The sequence below is a fragment of the Somniosus microcephalus genome, chromosome 34, assembly GCF_052327205.1.
Source record: "Somniosus microcephalus isolate GS21.2 chromosome 34, FLI_Smic_1.0, whole genome shotgun sequence".
Taxonomy (NCBI): Eukaryota; Metazoa; Chordata; class Chondrichthyes; order Squaliformes; family Somniosidae; genus Somniosus; species Somniosus microcephalus.
This window is the reverse complement of record NC_141020.1, coordinates 24,841,732-24,863,609: the sequence shown is the minus strand read 5'-3', so window position 1 is coordinate 24,863,609 and position 21,878 is coordinate 24,841,732. Positions and strand designations below refer to the sequence as shown.

General features: G+C 48.8%; 1 protein-coding gene across 3 annotated transcripts in view; it reads right to left on the bottom strand.

Moving 5' to 3' along the window:
* Positions 1-206: 206 nt before the first annotated feature.
* Positions 207-21,878, bottom strand: part of LOC147096888 (synaptosomal-associated protein 25-like) — a 381,047-nt gene continuing 359,375 nt past the window's right edge. For all 3 annotated transcript variants that reach the window (XM_085973583.1, XM_085973585.1, XM_085973582.1), the window contains 3 exons: positions 18,910-19,044; positions 8,094-8,238; positions 207-5,274 (listed from right to left, as the gene is read on the bottom strand). In XM_085973583.1, the coding sequence (XP_085829709.1) occupies positions 5,206-5,274; positions 8,094-8,238; positions 18,910-19,044 (349 nt within the window). In that variant the 3' untranslated portion in view covers positions 207-5,205. The remainder of the gene's footprint in view (positions 5,275-8,093; positions 8,239-18,909; positions 19,045-21,878) is intronic.

The following is a 21,878-nucleotide window of genomic DNA, read 5'->3' as shown; positions in this document are numbered from 1 at the left end:
AGAGTATATATAAACAAGGCGAATGTATATTTATAAACTCAGGGATATACCTGTTTATACACTGTATGAATGGAACCGCGTTTATGTGTTCAACCATAAATGTATTTTGATGCTTTGGCAACATAAGATGTACCTTATCATGCCAATAAAGCGATTTGTATTGTATTGTATTGTATTGTAGTCCAGTCACACTCAGTAAACAGCAGTGCAGTACCCACAGGTTTGATTTTATTTTGGTTCAGATGATATAGTTCACTACAATTGCAACCAAAATTACACAGAGTCTCAGACTCCCAACACCAGGTTTTGGGAGAAAGGGGAGGGTTACATCAGATTGCTGTTTTCACCAGCCTCCCCCCCCAACACTGATCTTTCCTGCTTGTTTCTTTGCTCATGGCATCTTCATCATCACCCAATGATTTCAATCCATTTGCATCTTCAGCCCCCTTCTTACAATCTTTGGAATTAAGCCACGTGGAGCTCGGCAAGTAAGAGCCATCTAGAGCACCGGCTTGTGCACCTGGATACGGCACCGGCCACTGAGAGAGGGTCACTGAGAAACAGTGAATGAAACTGTTGCTTCAACTCATAGTAAGTTTGAAACACTGCCCGCCACATCTTCACATCCAGTCATGGGCACCGAGAGGCCAAGCAGCCCTCAGCAGAGTTACGGATAACCTCAAACACGTGTTCCCCTGAGGCTGCCAGCGAAAGGGTGGTGCTGGATACAATAAGCAGGGAGACTGGGCATGCCTAACAGAGTCTGGCTGAACTCGACCAAAACAGAACTCTGGACAGTTACCACGGAGACGTCTATGTGTTTAAGACTTATCCTGTAATCCAGGATGAAGGGGAACGGTACGGACGGCAAGAAGGCAGAGCAAGAAGAATAAGACATCGGACCAAATCACAACGGAAAAATATCAGAAAGAGACATAGGTCAGTTTCTGAAATAATTTAGGGAACTTCAGCATAAACAAAATGATGTCACGGGGGGTGGACTTCGAGCCTCCTGTGACATCAGCTATTTTTAAAATTCATTCTCGGGATGTGGGCATTGCTGACAAGGCCAGCATTTATTGCCCATCCCTAGTTGCCCTGCTTGTTACAACTAAGGGGCTTGCTAGGCTGCATCAGAGAGCAGTTAAGAGTCAACCACGTTGGGTGTGTGACTAGAGTCACCTATAGGCCAGACCGGGAAAGGACGGCAGATTTCCTCCCCTAAAGGACATCAGTGAACCAGGGGTCACAGTCTAAGGATAAGGGGTAAGCCATTTAGGACAGAGATGAGGAGGAATTTCTTCACCCAGAGAGTGGTGAATCTGTGGAATTCTCTACCACAGAAGGCGGTGGAGGCCAATTCATTATTTATATTCATGAAGGAGTTGGATATATTTCTTAAGGCTAAAGGGATCAAGGGATATGGGGAGAAGGCAGGGACAGGGTACTGAGTTTGGAGGATCAGCCATGATCTCATTGAATGGCGGAGCAGGCTCGAAGGGCCGAATGGCCTACTCCTGCTCCTATCGTCTATATTTCTATGTTTATGACACTCCGACAGTTTCATGTTCCCTAATTCTAACTACTGCTAAAAATTGAATTCAAATTCGCCATCGTGGGATTTGAGCTCACGGTCTACTGGTTTATATAATTCAGGCCTCACCGATCCGGTAGCCTAACCACGACACGGCCACACCCACTGAGAAGGCACCAAACGTCTTCTTTAGCAAAGGAGAAGGGGGAATGAAAGATGCCATGGCGACCTGGGTGATGAGAGCACAAAGCACTCGTGCCAGGAGTTGAGAAACAGGCTCGGAAACACCCACAGCAGTTAAGAGGAGACAACAAGCAAGGTAACAGAAGGAATGATGATGACAAATGAGGTTTAAATTCCCCCTGGTAAAGTTGCCCATTCAAAGTGAAGCGGTTGCATTCCCAATACAAAATGTCTGCAAGGCATGCATCACCCTATAATTATCCAATGGTATTGCAACATCTTAAAAACAAATTCATACCAAAACATTCAAGTCAGGCTAAGCAGGACATGAGTGGCATTTCATCTGTGCTTACTCATTTTGAAACTGTTGAAATTATTATGCTAGCTTTTATCTTTATAATCAAGACAATACTTCACACAAACAACGTCTTATTATAAAATCTTAAAGGGGACTAAACTTAAAGCAGGAGTTCGCCGCACTTTATTACGTTCAGTTGGCTACTGACCACATCAAATCTGCAGGTCCACCATTGTACTTCCAATATTATCACAATACAAAAACCGCCCAATCAGCTCGGCCCCTGCAGTAACACCGAGGTGCCTGCTGATGGCAGATGTTCCCGGAGGTTCGACAGCACAGCCAGAGCCGAAAATGCCGGCAATACACAGCAGGCCCGCCAGGAAACAGGTGGCCAAATGGAGCACCAACCCAGCAAACGTGTTGTGCAACTTCCCCATTTTCCTCTCATTATTTCAGATTTGCAGTCTTTTTTATCAGCACGGTGACTGGGACAGGGTCAGTGCTGCCCACAGCAGGCCCTTGGTCGTACTGCCGCTCGGTCACGCTGAACTTCACAGAGCCAAATTGAGTTGATTTTCCTCACAGCAATAAATTTAACACGTGGAATAAAAACCATTCTGGACATAAAGCAAAAATCTGTTTGTCTCCACTTTTTTTCCGGGTAGGGATGTAACAGAAAATGAATCAGGGTTTGTTTGTGGGCGGCTCGATAGGAGGCGGCCATCTTGCCTTTGCTCGTGCAGTGCATCTTGGGATATGGGATGCCCATGTGGACGGAAAGTTCCGGCTCAGACTTAATCCTCCGCCAGGCAGAGCTCTCAGGGTGCTGGGCTCGCAACAAAAATAAGAGTCCACAAAAGGCATCGTTAACCCTCAGATACACAACACGGCAAAACGGGACACACCGCGCCAGCGAGCCACCAAACAGTGAGCCGAGTCAGACGAGGAAAAGATAATCAACTATCAGCAAACGTGCGGAAAGAATTGTCTTTGTAAGGTGAAATCCCAAGAGTGAACTCCCCTCTAAGTTTAGGTTTGCTTTAAGAGCCCGGCTGTAACTCGGTATTGGTACAGATCACTAAGCAGCGAAGACGAGCAGGAAAGGAGGTGGTACAATCCTGGGCCTGCGAGCAGCGTCAGGGTGTGATGGCCTCAAACACTGACATGCGCTATTAACAGATGCATAGTTCCAGTTGGTGAAGGAAGACCAGATCTCCGAGCTGGGCGACTGGTAACAAACCATCTGCGCACCACAATGTCACTGATGACGGTACTCGGGGCGGCAGGGGGAACAAACAAAGCCATTGACGCTTTCACACAGGTCGCATGCAGATCTCTTGCAAGGCCAGTGAGTTGTGTGAGGGGCCAGGGTGTGATGAGTTTGCAGAGAGATGTTTGCGATACTTTCGGTTGGTGCAGAAAACCATCAGGTAACCACAGTAACAGTGAACCGACAACTCGGCGAGCACTTAAAGAGACAGCATCCCCCCTCACTGTACAAAACGACTGTATTAAACAAGAAACACAAAAAAGCCGCACACTATCACTTCCTATGGGCTCCAGCCTGCTGTGTGGAGCGGGTAGTCTAAGGCCTCTTGTTCCCAGTGACCTTTTGTCTGTTGCTTCAGTATTTTAAGATATAGTTTGCTGCAAAGGTCACACATTGACTACTCTAATGTAACTTGGAGAAGCACAAGTACTGGGAACATTTCTTAAAGGGGCAGTGTTGTCTTCTTGTGGTTTTCGTGTGGGAACTCCGCCCTCCATGGACATGCCCCCTGACCCAGGAGTACCACTGGAAAAGGCAGGGGCAGTGGGGAGGGGAAGGAAGAGTTTTTTTTATGTTGGCTGCCAAGGCTTCTTGTAAAAACACTCAGGTACAGGTGCTGAAAACCAAATTGTGGAGTGTTAAGAGAGCCTAACGGGCTGCCCCTGTGTCCAATGTTAGAAGGACGGAGGTAGCAGAAAACACATCGGAGGATGGGCGTCCCCAATATGCATATCATGGACACCACCCACCGAGCCTGGGAGCTGGGAAATGAAGGGGGTGGAGGTGGAGGAAGGGTAAAGACATGAGGATGCAGCTCAGCACATCCCTCAGTATCTTTCCAACACCCTCTTGCCCCCAGGTTTGCCGAAAAATTGGCCGGAATGTCTTAAGTCTACGTCTATGCTTTATTGGCTTTTGGTGAATGAAGAGGTACAAAAAAAGGCCTTGAATTTCACCCCACACTTCCAATAAAACAGATTATCTGAGGCACACACACACACACACACACACACACAAAACCCCAGCCCCAAGAAAGAGCAGATTGCAGGGATAGAGGCTGTCTCTTTAACATAAACAACTGCAGTTGTGTCCTGATAAACACTCACTGAATACAGGACTTGGGAATCCCAATGGATTGTCCCAATTCCCATTAAACAAGGAATCCTGATTTCAGCAGAATATTTCTTGGCAGAAATAAAAGAAAGGTTTAAGAAGAGGGAATTCACTGGGCGTACTCACCGATGAAATGGCACTGGCAAAGAAATCTCAGGCACCCAAACTAGTACCCGGGAGAAACAGCTGCCTGACAAACAGCGCAGTTTGTGTAGGAGAAATCCCGCGGGAATCGCGCCGGTGATTCCTCACTACCGAGTCAGTTTGCCAGAGCTGTGGCCATAGGAGGGGTAACACCTAGTTGGGTACCATCTCCTCCTGGCTATGGTCTTCTTTCCCGGTGATTTAATCGGCTAAGAGATTACAGGTGTCAGGATCTGCGGCTAAAGCCCTCTGGTTAGAGAGGGCTGTTGGATCGGCCTCGTGTTTATCAGAATTCAACTGTGTACACCGAGCTCTCGGTTCGGTTGTGCCCATTTTTAATCACACGATTACAGAGAAAGACTCAAACATAAAAATACTCCGACAAGTACAAATATTAAAAAACTAAATACACTCGATTTACTCTTTGGACAGGCAATAATACAAATACACGTTAAAAAAATACACTTTCCACAACTGGAACATTTCGCTACACTGAGAAATTATAAAATAAATTAAAATGTACAGAATGAGATTGAACCTTGTGGCTTCCTATCACAGCACAGGGATTTGCCCCTCCAGGACCTTTCAGAGGCTGCAATGGACGATGGGATGGAGGAGTCTGGCAGTACGAGCGGGATTGGGTGAAACTTAAGCTTCCCTTCAGCCACTCTCCAGCATCTTGTTGGCGTGCTTGTTGGCTTCATCGATGCGGGCTTTGTTCATATCACCCTGGGTAGAACAATACAAGGAATTTAGAGTAGTGCGTGTGTCTATCCCCAACCCGCCAACATTCCCTTCCTCCATCGTGCCATGTTGTTCAGTCACTAAGCCCCCGCTGTCTTCCTTCACCTCACCTCCAAAACCCTCCTCAAAACCCAACTCTGAGGTCAACTTTCCTAATTCCTCTTCTAACCTTTGCTCCAGGTCCAAATCTCACCCCTCCCCACCCCCGCTCCCTCTCTTGTGTGGCATCTTGGAATGTTTTGCTATGTTAAAGGTACTTTATAAGTTAAAGCTGCCGTGTGTGCTCATTTGTGTACATAGTGTGATGAAATATTCCATTCATCACTCATCAGTATTTCTCTGCCTGTGACTGTGGTTGGTTTCAGTTTCATTTCCATTGTATTGTACTGTGTGTAGGGCTCCGCCCATACCTGGCTCCCATGTAAGCTGGCCCAGCCTGCAGCACATCCAGTACGGCAGAACTCTGGATGGAAGATACATTCTCCTCTGTGTGTTACCTTCTAAGTCAATAAAAGCCTTGTTTTGTTTCGCTAACATCGAGTCTCGGATTTATTGAGGCACATCACATAGTGGTTATAATTTTAATACAAGGCCACTCTGGATGATGGACTGGCTCAACTTTCACAGGTCTTTGCAGGAAGGCTCACTTGACGCCCCCTGACTACACCTGGTATCGCTTTGTCGGTTAATGGCCAATGGCGGAAAATACGTCTGACAAAGCATTTGGAACTTAGACACCCAATGGTGCAATTCTTATAATGGACAAACTGTTGCTTGGGTTTTTATCGACTCCAAGCAAAAGTGAAGCGCGCATAATGCAGGCTGACACTTCAGGTCAGTAGTGAGGGAGTGCTGTAGTGGCAGAGGTGCCCTCTGTCAGGTGGCACCATTCGAAGAAGGGCAGCGGAGTTCTTCCCGGGGTCCTGGCCAACATTTATCCATCAATCAACATCATTAAAGCAGCTTATCTGAGGCTTTATCTCATTCGTGGTTTTGGGACTTTGCTGTGCGCAAATTGGCTGCCGTGTTTCCAAAATTGTAAAATTTCAAAAGTACTTAATTGCAACAAGTAACATGGCTTCCCATTGGCTGCACTGGATATGGGTCTGACACCGCTTGCTATGTGGGCTATGCGTCGAACACAGTTTCCCAAGCTCAACTAATTAATATTATGAATAAAAACTTGAGTTTTCATGGGATATGTGGAACACTCTTTGTTTCAGTCCTACTCGGGTCCCCTCCCTCACCTCTCTTTCCGGTACATTGATGACTGTATCAGTGCCGTTTCCTGCTCTCGTTCTGAACTGGAAAATTTCATTCACTTTACTTCCAATTTCCACCCTTTCCTCACCTTCACATGGTCCATCTCCGACTCCTCCCTTCCCTTCCTCGCCTTCTCTGTCTCCATTTCTGGCAATAGGTTATTGACAAACATTCACTACAAGCCCACTGACTCCCACAGCTACCTTGACTACACTTCCCCCCACCCCGCTTCTTGTACGGACTCTATTCCATTCTCCCAGTTTCTCTGTCTCTGCCGCATCTGTTCTGACGATGCCACCTTCCATACCAGTGCTTCTGACATGTCTTCCTTTTTCCTCAACCGAGGATTCCCCTCTACTGTGGTTGACACGGCCCTCGACCGTGTCCGTTCTATCTCCCGCACTTCTGCCCTCACCCCTTCCCCTCCCTCCCAGAACCATGATCGAGTTCGCCTTGTCCTCACCTTTCACCCCACCAGCCTCCACATTCAACGGATCATCCTCCGCCATTTCCGCCACCTCCAGCATGATCCCACCACCAAACACATCTTCCTCTCACCTCCCCTTTCAGCATTCCGAAGGGACTGCTCCCTCCGCGACACCCTGGTCCAATCCTCAATCACCCCCAACAGCCCCATCCCTTCCCACGGCACCTTCCCGTGCAAGCGCAGGAGATGCAACACCTGCCCTTTTACCTCCTCCCTTCCCACTGTCCAGGGCCCCAAACACCCCTTCCAGGTGAAACAGCGATTTACTTGTACTTCTTGCAATCTAGTATACTGTATTCGCTGCTCACGATGCGGTCTCCTCTACACTGGGAGACCAAACACAGATTGGGTGACCGCTTTGCGGAACACCTCCGTTCAGTCCGTAAGGGTGACCCTGAGCTTCCGGTCGCCTGTCACTTTAATTCACCGCTCCACTCCCACTCTGACCTCACCATCCTCAGCCTCTTACACTGTTCCAATGAAGCTCAGCGTAAGCTCGAGGAACAGCACCTCATCTTTCGATTAGGCACTTTACAGCCTTCCGGACTCAACATCGAGTTCAACAATTTCAGACTATAACCCCTGCCCCCATTTTTCAGGCTGTTTATGATTCTGCCATCCCCATTTGCAACATTTAATCTCTCCTGCCTCTTACCCGAGCACAGACCGTTCCTTCCTCCCCTCCCCTCACCCTTTCCCTGCCTCTGCACCTGCTTAATCTGTTACATCTCCAGCCTTTTCCAGTTCTGATGAAGGGTCCCAGACCTGAAACGTTAACTCTGTTTCTCTCCCCACGGATGCTGCCTGGCCTGCTGAGTATTTCCAGCATTTTCTGTTGTTATTTTAAAAACTTGCGTTTGTTTGAATAACTAGCTCATAATCTGATAACGGCCCAACATGGCCATTGTTTGCTGTTTGAGGAACAGACCCAAACAGTGGGTCTGAAAATCTTATTCAAAACCCTGGTTTCATTGCAAAACTATCTTGTAGTGAAGTCTCTGACCCGCTATCTCAGTCAGTCTGTTCCCCCACCCCCACCCCTCGCTATTCTTACCTTGGTCACAATCCGGTCGATCTGGGTATTCTGGGAGCCGATCTCGTTGCCCATGTCAAGCGCCATATGTCGCAGGTTGCCGATAATACTGCCCACCTGATCCAGGTTTTCTTCCATTTCATTTTCCCGAGCGTCTTCTGTGACTCTGAAATCAGACAAGTTGCATAAGGTGAGTTGTTGAACCCGGTGGCATCCTGGCAGCCTCTCTTATAGGTGGCCTGAGTTTGACCCAATTTGACCGCAATGCCAGGTCAGAACCACTAATGTTAGTGAGCTGGGACCAAAGGTCCAGGTAACTGACCAGCTCCTAGATTCTCACAGAGGTTGGGGTCACATTATTCGACAAAACCAAAAGTTGCCCCTTATAAAGAAATTTACAACCAGCCAAATGACATTTGAATTGAACTAATTGGGTTTAAGATGCACTGTTAACAAACAAAACACAATGGCCCAGAAATTCGGGTCGGAGGCTTCCTGCGGGTGCAAGCCCCCGACCTGCACTTACCTAGCGCGCCGGCCGTTGAGCTGTGGGCCCGCATGGGATTCCGATCCTGGGCCTCCTCCAATTGCTGGCGCGCAGTGCTTGCGTATCCCAGGGGCGCAGTTAGTTCGATGCGTCCCCTGGGATCACGTGGGCCATGGAGAGCCAATGGTAGCAGGGAATGCTTCATTCATAAGTTTGACAGGAAGTGCTGTCAAACCTATAAATACTATAAGCCCCAAAACATCACTAAATCTTCAAATAATTTTTTTTTTAAATCACATTTTTAAAATAAACTATAAATTACATGAAATAACTATTTTAAACAATAATTTAAATTTTTGAAAAAATTAATTACATTTTCTAATGCGGCTAAAAATACCTTTCTTTAAAGTATTTAAAAATAATAAACCAGAGGAAAAAATGTTTTAATTTTAATTAATTCACCACTTACCTTGTAAAAAGCAGGCCTTGCGACTGCTTTTTACATGTCTAACTTCTGGAGACTTACCCTCCCGGGAAAACGTGCAAAAAAAAACGAAGTTCGATGCGCACGCGCTGCCTCTCCCGCTCACGCGTTCCACCTCTGAACCCCTTCTTTCAGAGGAACGGAAGTGCCGGTTTCCCGCGCATGCGCAGTGCATGCACGAAACCGGCACTTCCATTGGGCTTACGGGTGAGTACCCCGTGCGTACTCACCCGTGGAGACCCGAATTTCTGGGCCAATGGGGGGAGGGAGAGAGACAGTAAGTTGGAGGGGGAGGGAGAGAGATATTAAGTTGGAGGGGGGGAGATAGACAATAAGTTGGAGGGGGAGGGAGAGAGATATTAAGTTGGAGGGGGGAGATAGACAATAAGTTGGAGGGGGGAGAGAGAGATACAGTAAGTTGGAGGGGGGAGGGAGAGAGACATTAAGTTGGAGGGGGGAGAGAGAGAGACAGTAAGTTGGAGGGGGGAGAGAGTGAGACAGTACGTTGGGGGGGGAGGGAGAGAGACAGTAAGTGGGAGGGGGGAGAGAGCGAGACAGTACATTGGAGGGGGGAGGGAGAGAGACAGTAAGTTGGAGGGGGGAGGGAGACAGTAAGTTGGAGGGGGGAGAGAGAGAGACAGTAAGTTGGAGGGGGGAGGGAGAGAGACAGTAAGTTGGAGGGGGGCGAGAGAGAGACAGTAAGTTGGAGGGGGGAGAGAAAGACAGTAAGTTGGAGGGGGGAGGGAGACAGTAAGTTGGAGGGGGGAGGGAGACAGTAAGTTGGAGGGGGGGAGGGAGAGAGACAGTAAGTTGGAGGGGGGAGATAGACAATAAGTTGGAGGGGGAGGGAGAGAGATATTAAGTTGGAGGGGGGAGATAGACAATAAGTTGGAGGGGGGAGAGAGAGAGACAGTAAGTTGGAGGGGGGGAGGGAGAGAGACAGTAAGTTGGAGGGGGGAGGGAGACAGTAAGTTGGAGGGGGGAGAGAGAGAGACAGTAAATGGAGGGGGAGGGAGACAGTAATTTGGAGGGGGGAGGGAGACAGTAAGTTGGAGGGGGGAGGGAGAGAGACAGTAAGTTGGAGGGGGAGGGAGACAGTAAGTTGGAGGGGGCGGGAGGCAGTAAGTTGGAGGGGGAGGGAGGGAGACAGTAAGTTGGAGGGGGGAGGGAGAGAGACAGTAAGTTGGAGGGGGAGGGAGACAGTAAGTTGGAGGTGGGAGGGAGGCAGTAAGTTGGAGGGGGGAGGGAGGGAGACAGTAAGTTGGGGGGGAGGGAGACAGTAAGTTGGAGGGGGTAGGGAGGGAGACAGTAAGTTGGAGGGGGGAGGGAGAGAGACAGTAAGTTGGAGGGGGGAGGGAGGCAGTAAGTTGGAGGAGGGAGAGAGACAGTAAGCTGGAGGGGGGAGGGAGAGACAGTAAGTTGGAGGGGGGAGGGAGAGACAGTAAGTTGGAGGGGGGAGAGAGGCAGTAAGTTGGAGGGGGGAGGGAGGGAGACAGTAAGTTGGAGGGGGGAGGGAGAGACAGTAAGTTGGAGGGGGGAGGGAGACAGTAAGTTGGAGGAGGGAGGGAGACAGTAAGTTGGAGGGAGGGAGAGAGACAGTAAGTTGGAGGGGGGAGGGAGAGACAGTAAGTTGGAGGGGGGAGGGAGACAGTAAGTTGGAGGGGGGAGGGAGAGACAGTAAGTTGGAGGGGGGGAGGGAGACAGTAAGTTGGAGGGGGGGAGAGAGACAGTAAGTTGGAGGGGGGAGGGAGAGACAGTAAGTTGGAGGGGGGAGAGAGACAGTAAGTTGGAGGGGGGAGGGAGAGACAGTAAGTTGGAGGGGGGAGGGAGGCAGTAAGTTGGAGGGGGGGAGAGAGACAGTAAGTTGGAGGGGGGAGGGAGAGACAGTAAGTTGGAGGGGGAGGGAGACAGTAAGTTGGAGGGGGGGAGAGAGACAGTAAGTTGGAGGGGGGAGGGAGAGACAGTAAGTTGGAGGGGGGAGAGAGACAGTAAGTTGGAGGGGGGAGGGAGAGACAGTAAGTTGGAGGGGGGAGAGAGACAGTAAGTTGGAGGGGGGGAGGGAGACAGTAAGTTGGAGGGGGGAGGGAGAGACAGTAAGTTGGAGGGGGGAGAGAGACAGTAATTTGGAGGGGGGGAGGGAGACAGTAAGTTGGAGGGGGGAGGGAGACAGTAAGTTGGAGGGGGGAGAGACAGTAAGTTGGAGGGGGAGAGAGACAGTAAGTTGGAGGGGGGGAGGGAGAGAGACAGTAAGTTGGAGGGGGGAGGGAGAGAGACAGTAAGTTGGAGGGGGGGAGGGAGAGAGACAGTAAGTTGGAGGGGGGAGGGAGAGAGACAGTAAGTTGGAGGGGGGGAGGGAGACAGTAAGTTGGAGGAGGGAGGGAGACAGTAAGTTGGAGGGGGAGGGAGACAGTAAGTTGGAGGGGGGAGGGAGAGACAGTAAGTTGGAGGGGGGAGGGAGAGACAGTAAGTTGGAGGGGGGAGGGAGAGACAGTAAGTTGGAGGGGGAGGGAGACAGTAAGTTGGAGGGGGGAGGGAGACAGTAAGTTGGAGGGGGGAGATAGACAATAAGTTGGAGGGGGAGGGAGAGAGATATTAAGTTGGAGGGGGGAGGGAGAGACAGTAAGTTGGAGGGGGGAGGGAGAGACAGTAAGTTGGAGGGGGGAGGGAGACAGTAAGTTGGAGGGGGGAGGGAGGCAGTAAGTTGGAGGGGGGAGGGAGAGAGACAGTAAGTTGGAGGGGGAGGGAGACAGTAAGTTGGAGGGGGGAGGGAGAGAGACAGTAAGTTGGAGGGGGGAGGGAGACAGTAATTTGGAGGGGGGAGAGAGACAGTAAGTTTGTGGGGGGGAGGGAGAGACAGTAAGTTTGTGGGGGGGAGGGAGACAGTAAGTTGGAGGGGGGAGAGAGGCAGTAAGTTGGAGGAGGGAGAGAGACAGTAAGTTGGAGGGGGGGAGGGAGACAGTAAGTTGGAGGGGGGAGGGAGACAGTAAGTTGGAGGGGGGAGGGAGACAGTAAGTTGGAGGGGGAGGGAGACAGTAAGTTGGAGGGGGGAGGGAGACAGTAAGTTGGAGGGGGGAGGGAGGGAGACAGTAAGTTGGAGGGGGAGGGAGACAGTAAGTTGGAGGGGGAGGGAGACAGTAAGTTGGAGGGGGGAGGGAGAGAGACAGTAAGTTGGAGGGGGAGGGAGACAGTAAGTTGGAGGGGGGAGGGAGAGAGACAGTAAGTTGGAGGGGGGAGGGAGACAGTAATTTGGAGGGGGGAGAGAGACAGTAAGTTTGTGGGGGGGAGGGAGAGACAGTAAGTTTGCGGGGGATAGGGAGGGAGATAGTTCCAGAGTGCAAGACTGAGGCCGGGAGAGAGTCATCTGAGTCACTGTTTGTGATTGGCTCTAATTGCTGCACTTCTGGTTGACTGTGAGCTGAAATCTGCAATGACCTCATACACTGTCCCAAGCGAAGCTCGACCCCAGCTTGAAGCTTCTTTCTTTGTCTTACTTTGAACTGCGATCCTGTCTGAACATTGACTTAATTTGATTGAGAAATGCTGATGTACAAAGGGACTTGGGTGTCCTTGTATTCCAGTCACTGAAAGCAAACATGCAGGTGCAGCAAGCAGTTAGGAAGGGAAATGGTATGTTGGCCTTCATTGGAAGAGAATTTGAGTACAGGAGCAAGGATGTCTTACTACAGTTGTACAGGGCCTTGGTGAGACCACACCTGGAGTACTGTGTGCAGTTTTGATCTCCTTACCTAAGAAAGGATATACTTGCCATAGAGGGAGTGCAGCAAAAGTTCGCCAGACTGATTCCTGGGATGGCAGGACTGTCGTATGAGGAGAGATTGGGTCGACTCGGCCTGTATTCACTAGAGTTTAGAAGAATGAGAGGGGATCTCATTGAAACGTATAAAATTCTGACAGGGCTAGACAGACTGGATGCAGGGAGCATGTTTCCCCTGGCTGGGGGGTCTTGAACGAGGGGTCACAGTCTCAGGATACGGGCTAGGACATTTAGGACTGAGATGAGGAGAAATGTCTTCACCCAGAGGGTGGTGAACCTGTGGAATTCTCTACCACAGAAGGCTGTGGAGGCCAGTCACTGAATATATTTAAGAAGGAGATAGATAGATTTCTAGACACAAAAGGCATCAAGGGGTATGGGGAGAGAGCGGGAATATGGTATTGAGATAGAGGATCAGCCATGATCATATTGAATGTCGGAGCAGGCTCAAAGGGCCGAATGGCCTACTCCTATTTTTCTATGTTTCTATGTTTCAGACTTTAGCTATATCCTCACTTTCAAACCTGCCGTAATTTCGTAACTGACCCCCACCTTTACGTCTCTCCCATTGTCTTGTCGACCTCCCACTTCCTTGACTGGTTACAAAGCCTTTGTTTCTTTAATGATGTAATGCTTCTGTCCATAATTGAACTGAGATGATCTACTACATCATTTCACTCATGATTCCTCAATGTTTGTTTATACATACACCTCCGTCTCACCCCTCTGATTGTTGTCCTCTGTCTGTCTCTTTCAGAAGAATGAAGAATGGTGGCCCCCAAAACATTAACCCATCTGCTCTCTTCACCAATGCTGACTGACATGCCGTGTGTTTGCAGAATTTTTGTTTTTTTTTATAAAACAATCATCTCTTACCAGCCGCCCATTATTTTAGTGTGTCTTTGGCAGTGGGGAGAGCTGGGAATGGAATGGAGCACCTTCCATTCTGAGCTTCTACTGTAGCAACATGCTCTCCCGGGTCAGGGGGAAGCACGGGTTACATGCCCATTAAAACTCCCGCTGTTCTAGCCTTAACCTCAGGAAGACACCCTTACTGTCGACACCATTTCCCACACAAGCCCATTTATTGCCTCTCAGAGTGGGATCACCAATCGAGTGCGAAGTTACGGACAGTTTTGGACTGTAGGCTCCAGTCGCCAACTCTGGGTGGACATATTCCTGGAGGTTGCACCACATGACGGAGTGCGAGTAGCAGAGAGTGCCGTGAGAGTTTGGGTAAGTGAGAGAGTTAGGGTAAGTGGTGCTGTTTCTGTTTTGTTTCTGGCCTTGTTTTTCCTGCCAGTCTCAGGATTAGCAGACATCGCGGAGGCGGAGCAGAGAGGCGAGGCCCAGTCGAGGCAGCCGGGAGCAGCAGCGGGTGTCGAGTCAAGCCGCAGCAGCGAGGCGAGGCAGCCTAAACAGGCTCCACAGGCAACATTCCAAGGGGAGGTCAGAATTCAAAAGTGACATCACAGCCAAGCTGGTAGGTGATTGGCTGGTTGGTGAGTACTTTTCCTTCCCTTTTAAACCTTTATAAGTTGGTAAGTTCAATTAAATAGAGGTGTGATATTCATCATCTAGAATCGGGGCAGAGGGTATTTAAAAATAATAATAATAAATTTACTTAATTACATAGAATGGGAGAGCAGGTGATGTGTTACTGCTGCAATATGTGGGAGCTGGTGGTCACCATTGATGTTCACAGTGATCACATTTGCAGTAAGTGTTGGCTGCTCGAGGAATTCTGGCTCCGTGTTGAAGAGCTGGAGTCTGAGCTTCAAACACTGCGACACATCAGGGAGGGGGAGAGTTACCTGGACTCTGTGTTCCAGGAAGTAGTCACACCAATTAGGTTAACTAATTCAGATGTAGTCCGTGGTCAGGGACAGGAGGGTGTGACTATGAGTGAGGCAGGTACGGGGATCCAGGAGGTAGTGTTGGAGGAGCCGCAGCCCTTGCTCTTGTCCAACAGGTTCGAGGCTCTTACTCCCTGTGGGGACGGGAACGGGGACTGCAGGGAGGATGAGCAACCTGGCCACAGCACCATGGAACGAGGGGCCATTCAAGTGGGGGGAGTAAAAATAAATGTTGTAGTGGTAGGGGATAGTATTATTAGGGGGATAGATAGGGTTCTTTGCAGCCGAGAGCGAGAGTCCCGAAGGCTGTGTTGCCTGCCTGGTGCCAGGGTTAAGGACATCTCCTTTGGGCTGGAGAGAAACTTGGTGTGGGAGGGGGAGGATTCAGTTGTCATGGTCCATGTTGGTACCAACGACATAGATAGGACAAGGAAAGAGGTTCTGTTGAGGGAGTATGAGCAGCTAGGGGCCAAATTAAAAAGCAGAACCAAAAAGGTAATAATCTCTGGATTACTACCTGAGCCACGAGTAAATTTGGCTAGGGTAAATAAAATCAGAGAGTTAAATGCGTGGCTCAAAGACTGGTGTGGGAGAAATGGGTTTTGCTTCTTGGGACACTGGCACCAGTACTGGGACAGGAGAGAGCTGTTCCGTTGGGACGGACTTCACTTGGCCAGTGCTGGGACTAGAATCCTGGCGAATCGAATAACTAGGGCTGTAGAGAGGGCTTTAAACTAATTAGTGGGGGGGAGGTTTCAAGAGAGCGAAAAATAAAAATGTCAGCGGAGAAAGCAATAGAGCAAGGTAGCAGTGGGGGAATTAAAAAGCAGAGCGTGTCAGGAAGGGACAGAATGTATAAAGATAAAGGTAAAGTAGTAAAGGGGGTAAAAGCAGGAATAAATTGTCACAAAACACATTTAAAAGTTCTTTATCTGAATGCACGCAGCATTCGTAACAAAATAGACGAGTTGACGGTACAAATATCTACACATGGGTATGATCTGGTGGCCATTACAGAAACATGGCTGCAAGGTAACCATGACTGGGAATTAAACATCCAGGGGTATTTGACTATTAGGAAGGACAGACAGGAAGGAAAGGGAGATGGGGTGGCTATGTTAATAAAGGATGGAACCACTGCAATAGTGAGAAATGATATTGGGTCAAAGGATCAGGATAGTGAAACAGTTTGGGTGGAGATAAGGAATAATAAGGGGAAAAAGTCACTAGTGGGCATAATCTATAGGCCTCCTAACAGTTGCAACTCTATTGGTCGGAGTATAAATCAGGAAATAGTTGGGGCTTGTAATAAGGGAACAGCTATAATCATGGGAGATTTTAACTTTCATATTGACTGGACACATCAAATTGGGCAGGGCAGCCTTGAGGAAGAGTTCATAGAGTGCATTAGGGACGGGTTCCTTGAGCAGTATGTTACTGAACCAACCAGGGGCAGGCAATCTTAGATCTGGTCCTGTGTAATGAGACAGGATTAATAAAAAATGTCCTAGTAAAGGATCCCCTTGGAATGAGTGACCATAACATGGTTGAATTCCAAGTTCAGTTGGAGGGTGAGAGAGTTGGATCTCAAACCAGCGTACTAAGCTTAAATAAAGGAGACTATGAAGGTATGAGAGCAGAGTTGACTAAAGTGGACTGGGAAAATAGATTAATGTGTAAGACAGTACATGAGCAGTGGTGTACATTCAAGGAGATATTTCACAACTTTCAAGAAAAATATATTCCAGTGAGGAAAAAGGGGCGTAAAAGAAAAGACAGCCATCCGTGGCTAAGTAAAGTAATAAAGGATAGTATCCGACTGAAAACAAGGGCATATAAAGTAGCCAAATCTAGTGGGAGGATAGAAGATTGGGAAGCATTTAAAAGCCAGCAAAGAATAACTAAAAGATTAATTAAGAAAGGGAAGATAGATTATGAAAGTAAACTAGCAAAAAATATGAAAACAGATAGCAAGAGTTTCTATAGTTATATAAAAAGAAAAAGGGTGGCTAAAGTGAATGTTGGTCCCTTAGAGGACGAAACCAGGAAATTAGTAGTGGGGAACATGGAGATGGCAAAAACGCTGAACAAATATTTTGTATCAGTCTTTACAGTAGAGGACACTAAAAATATCCCAACACTGGACAAACAGGGGGCTATAGGGGGGGAGGAGCTAAACTCGATTAAAATCACTAAGGAGATGGTACTCGGTAAGATAATGGGACTTAAGGCGGATAAATCCCCTGGACCTGATGGCTTACCACCTCGTGTCTTGAGAGAAGTAGCGGTAGGGATTACGGATGCATTGGTGGTAATTTTCCAAAACTCCCTGGATTCAGGAAAGGTCCCAGCAGATTGGAAAACTGCTAATGTAACGCCCTTATTTAAAAAGGGAGGTAGACAAAAGGCTGGAAACTATAGACCAGTTAGCCTAACATCTGTGGTTGGTAAAATGTTGGAGTCCATTATTAAGGAAGCAGTAACAGGACATTTGGATAAGCATAATTTAATCGGACAGAGTCAGCATGGTTTTATGAAGGGGAAGTCATGTTTGACAAATTTGCTCGAATTCTTTGAGGACGTAACAAACAGGGTGAATAAAGGGGAACCAGTGGATGTGGTGTATTTGGACTTCCAAAAGGCATTTGACAAGGTGCCACACAAAAGATTACTGCACAAGATAAAAAATCACGGGATTGGGGGTAATATACTGGCATGGGTGGAAGATTGGCTATCTAACAGAAAACAGAGAGTTGGGATAAATGGTTCATTCTCGGGTTGGCAATCAGTAACTAGTGGTGTTCCGCAGGGGTCAGTGCTGGGACCCCAACTCTTTACAATCTATATTAACGATTTTGCGGAGGGGACCAAGTGCAACATATCCAAGTTTGCCGATGATACAAAGATGGGAGGGAAAGCAGTGAGTGAGGAGGACATTAAAAACCTGCAAAAGGACATAGACAGGCTAAGTGAGTGGGCAGAAATTTGGCAGATGGAATATAATGTTGGAAAGTGTGAGGTTATGCAATTTGGCAGAAAAAATCAAAGAGCAAGTTATTATCTAAATGGAGAGAAACTGCAAAGTGCTACGGTACAAAGGGATCTGGGGGTCCTGGTGCATGAAACACAGAATGTTAGTATGCAGGTACAGCAGGTGATCAGGAAGGCCAATGGAATCTTGGCTTTTATTGCAAGGGGGATGGAGTATAAAAGCAGGGAAGTCTTGCTTCAGTTATACAGGGTACTGGTGAGGCCACACCTGGAATACTGCGTACAGTTTTGGTTTCCATATTTAAGAAAAGATATACTTGCTCTCGAGGCAGTTCAGAGAAGGTTCACTCGGTTGATTCCGGAGATGAGGGGGTTGAATTATGAGGAAAGGTTGAGTAGGTTGGGCCTCTACTCATTGGAATTCAGAAGATCTTATCGAAACATATAAGATTGTGAGGGGGCTTGATCGGGTGGATGCGGGGAGGATGTTTCCAATGATGGGTGAGACTAGAACTAGGGGGCATAATCTTAGAATAAGGGGCTGCCCTTTCAAAACTGAGATGAGGAGAAACTTCTTCACTCAGAGGGTAGTGAATCTATGGAATTTGCTACCTCAGAGAGCTGTGGAAGCTGCGACATTAAATACATTTAAAACGGAGATAGACAGTTTCCTAGCTGATAAGGGAATTAGGGGTTACGGGGAGAGGGCAGGGAAGTGGACGTGAGTCTAGGTTCGGATCAGCCATGATCCTATTGAATGGCGGAGCAGGCTCGCGGGGCCGTATGGCCTACTCCTGCTCCTACTTCTTATGTTATGTTCTTATGACCTCCCGCCTCCTACAACACAACCCAATCAAAGAGCCTTCCCTCCATCCCCATCACAATATTTTTATAACTAGTTCAAAGAAAATGAAAAAAAACCCACACAATTTGTTTACATGTTTTTTCTCCCGTGTTGCTTGTTGCATGATTAATTCCTGGAGACTCCAGGAACATCCTGGAGGATTGGCAACCCTACGGTGGGCTCACGCACATTACTAACGGCCCAAACTCATTTCTCATAGGATCCTTCCTGTCAGCAGGCCGAGGGAAGACTTTGAATCGCGTCAGCCTGGGCTGGATTCATGGTCTGATTCTGGTCCCAGTCCCCACTTGCCCCAGAGGGTCACCGCGCCTGAATAAGACGAGTGAACTTCACCGCCAGAAATTTCTGCCCTCCGCTCCTGTTACAAAAAACCTTTTACCTTCGGATGTATCCGCCGCTCATCGCCATCTGTTCCCGATCGTCCATCACTCGGGCCGGCTGGCTGGCCACCACACCATCCTGGTTATTGCCCCACACCTTCTTGTAGGCTCCTGCTGCCTCAAAGCTCTTTAACCTTCGAAGGAGAAAATGTACAAGGAGTTTGGTTGTTTCAAAATCGCCATGGTCTCAAGCCAACACCTTCCTAGTTACACACCGTGCCCCTATTCTACCCACAGGTCAGTGGGCAACCCATGGCATCAGATACAGACACAATAGTTACTAACGCTTTGTACGATACCTTTTTACTAATGCACCTATTCCAAGAAATGTTGCTCTTTCTCGCATTATAGCTGGTGTTGTGCTGTGAATATGAATGTACCTTTCTTCAAGGTGATATATTAGCAGGAATTACTGGCTTGCAAGTAACTAAATATTGATCACCAGCATTACAAATGGGGCTTCATGCAAAAAAGACTCTTCAAAATGAAAGAACTTGCATTTATCTAGCGACCTCAGGATGTCCCAAACGCTTTGCAGTCAATGAACAGCATTAGTGTGGTAATGTAGGAAATGCAGCAGCCAAATTGTGCACAGCAAGGTCCCACAAACAGCAATGTGATGATGACCAGATAATCTGTTTTAGTGATGTTGGTTTAGGGATAAATATTGGCCAGGACACCAGGAAAACCTCTTTGCTCTTGTGCAGCTGCGAGGGCAGACGGGGCCCCAGTTTAACGTCTCATCCAAAGACGGCACCTCCGGCAGTGCAGCACTCCCTCAGTACTGCAGTGGGAGCGTCGGTATAAACCTTGTGCTCAAGTTTCCAGAGCTTGAACTCACAATCTGCGGAGTGAGAGCCGAGAGTGCTACCCACTGATGTTTCCCCTAACTGGAGAGTCTGGATCCAGGGGTCACAGTCTCAGAATAAGGGGTCGGCCATTTAGGACTGAGATGAGAAGAAATGTCTTCACTCAGAGGGTGGTGAATCTTTGGAATTCTCTACCCCAGAGGGCTGTGGAGGCTCAGTCGTTGAGTATATTCAAGACAGAGATCGATAGATTTATGGATAATAAGGGACTCAAGGGATATGGGGATAGTGCAGGAAATTGTAGATGAGATTGAAGATCAGCCATGATCTTACTGAATGGCGGAGCAGCTCGAAGGGCCGTATGGCGGAGCAGCTCGAAGGGCCGTATGGCGGAGCAGCTCGAAGGGCCGTATGGCGGAGCAGCTCGAAGGGCCGTATGGCGGAGCAGCCCGAAGAGCCGTATGGCGGAGCAGCTCGAAGGGCCGTATGGCGGAGCAGGCTCGAAGGGCCGTATGGCGGAGCAGCTCGAAGGGCCGTATGGCGGAGCAGCTCGAAGGGCCGTATGGCGGAGCAGCTCGAAGGGCCGTATGGCGGAGCAGCTCGAAGGGCCGTATGGCGGAGCAGCTCGAAGGGCCGTATGGCGGAGCAGCTCAAAGGGCCGTATGGCGGAGCAGCTCAAAGGGCCGTATGGCGGAGCAGCTCGAAGGGCCGTATGGTGGAGCAGCTCAAAGGGCCGTATGGCCGACTCCTGCTCCTAATTCTGATGTTCTTAACTGGGTTCTAAATCGACCCTGACCATCCCACTTATTAAAGGTGATTGAAACAGTTGATCTTAAGGGCAGGGCCTCATTTAAATAAATCGTGGCAGAGTCCCGCCAGACACCTGGTCAGACTGACGACCTGGCTGGCCGGTGGGAGTGGGAATGGTGCCGTTGCCGGGGATTCGCGGGAACAATCCCCGGCAGTCAGTGACTGGAGGGGACTCCCTCGAATCGCGGTGGGAGGGGGAGGCTAAGGATTTTATTAATGCAGCGATTGGGACTAAGCAGTTGGTGGGGGATCCCCAAAGATCTGGGGGAGGGTGGAAGCCCAAGGGCTCCTTGAGGGGGCTGGGGGAAGGAGCACTCCTCCTCCGCTCGGCCCACAAGGAGTTCAAAGAAAGTTTTAAAAGTTACCGAGGCCTCTTCTGGCTCATCGTGCCGTGTTACTGTTGACCGGCAACAGACAGCGCGGGACACACACCCCCACCCCCGCCTCCCCCCACCGCCCTGTGTGGATCTTAAAATTAAGTCACAGGTACGATGACATTATTAAACTTTTGAACCTTAAGCAGGCCCTTGCCTGATTTTAGCGGGAGCCTTGTTCAGAGCCTGAATCACTGCCCGTTAATATAATGGCGGGTTGGAGGCGGGATCTCGATCTTTAGGCCTCGCCCAACTCTTTCCTTCCCCCCCCTGGAGACGGGGGAGGGGGGCGGGCAGGGTTAAAATTCAGGCCATATTCTGTGTTTTTAAAGCAGGGTCATTGTGATGCGAGACCACAGTCTGTGGGGAAAATATATTCGTTTAACAAGAACTTGTGTAAAAATGTAGATTGTCCAGGCCGTATTATTTCAGACTTCTCTTACAAAAGGATTGCAATCAATCCAAGGGGCTCCAGGGTTCAATAAATTGATTAAATAACTACATTTAGGGGTACGGTAGCATAGTGGCAATGTCATTGGGCTAATAATCCCGAGGCCTGGACTAATGATCCAGAGACGTGAGTTCAAATCCCACCACGGCAGCTGGGCCATTTAAATTTAGGTTAATTAAATAAATCTGAAATAGAAAGCTAGTATCAGTAATGCTGACCATGAAACTACCGGATTGTCGTAAAAACCCGTCTGGTTCACTAATGTCCTTTAGGGAAGGAAATCTGCCGTCCTTACCCGGTCTGGCCTATATGTGACTCCAGACCCACAGCAATGTGGTCGACGCTTAACTGCCCTCTGAAATGGCCCAGCGAGCCACTCAGTTGTAACAAACCACTACAAAGACTGCCATGGTTCAAGAAGGTGGCTCACCGCCACCTTTTCAAGGGCAATTAGGGATGGGCAATAAATGCTGGCCTTGCCAGCGACGCCCACATCCTATGGACGAATAAAAAAAAATCGAGTT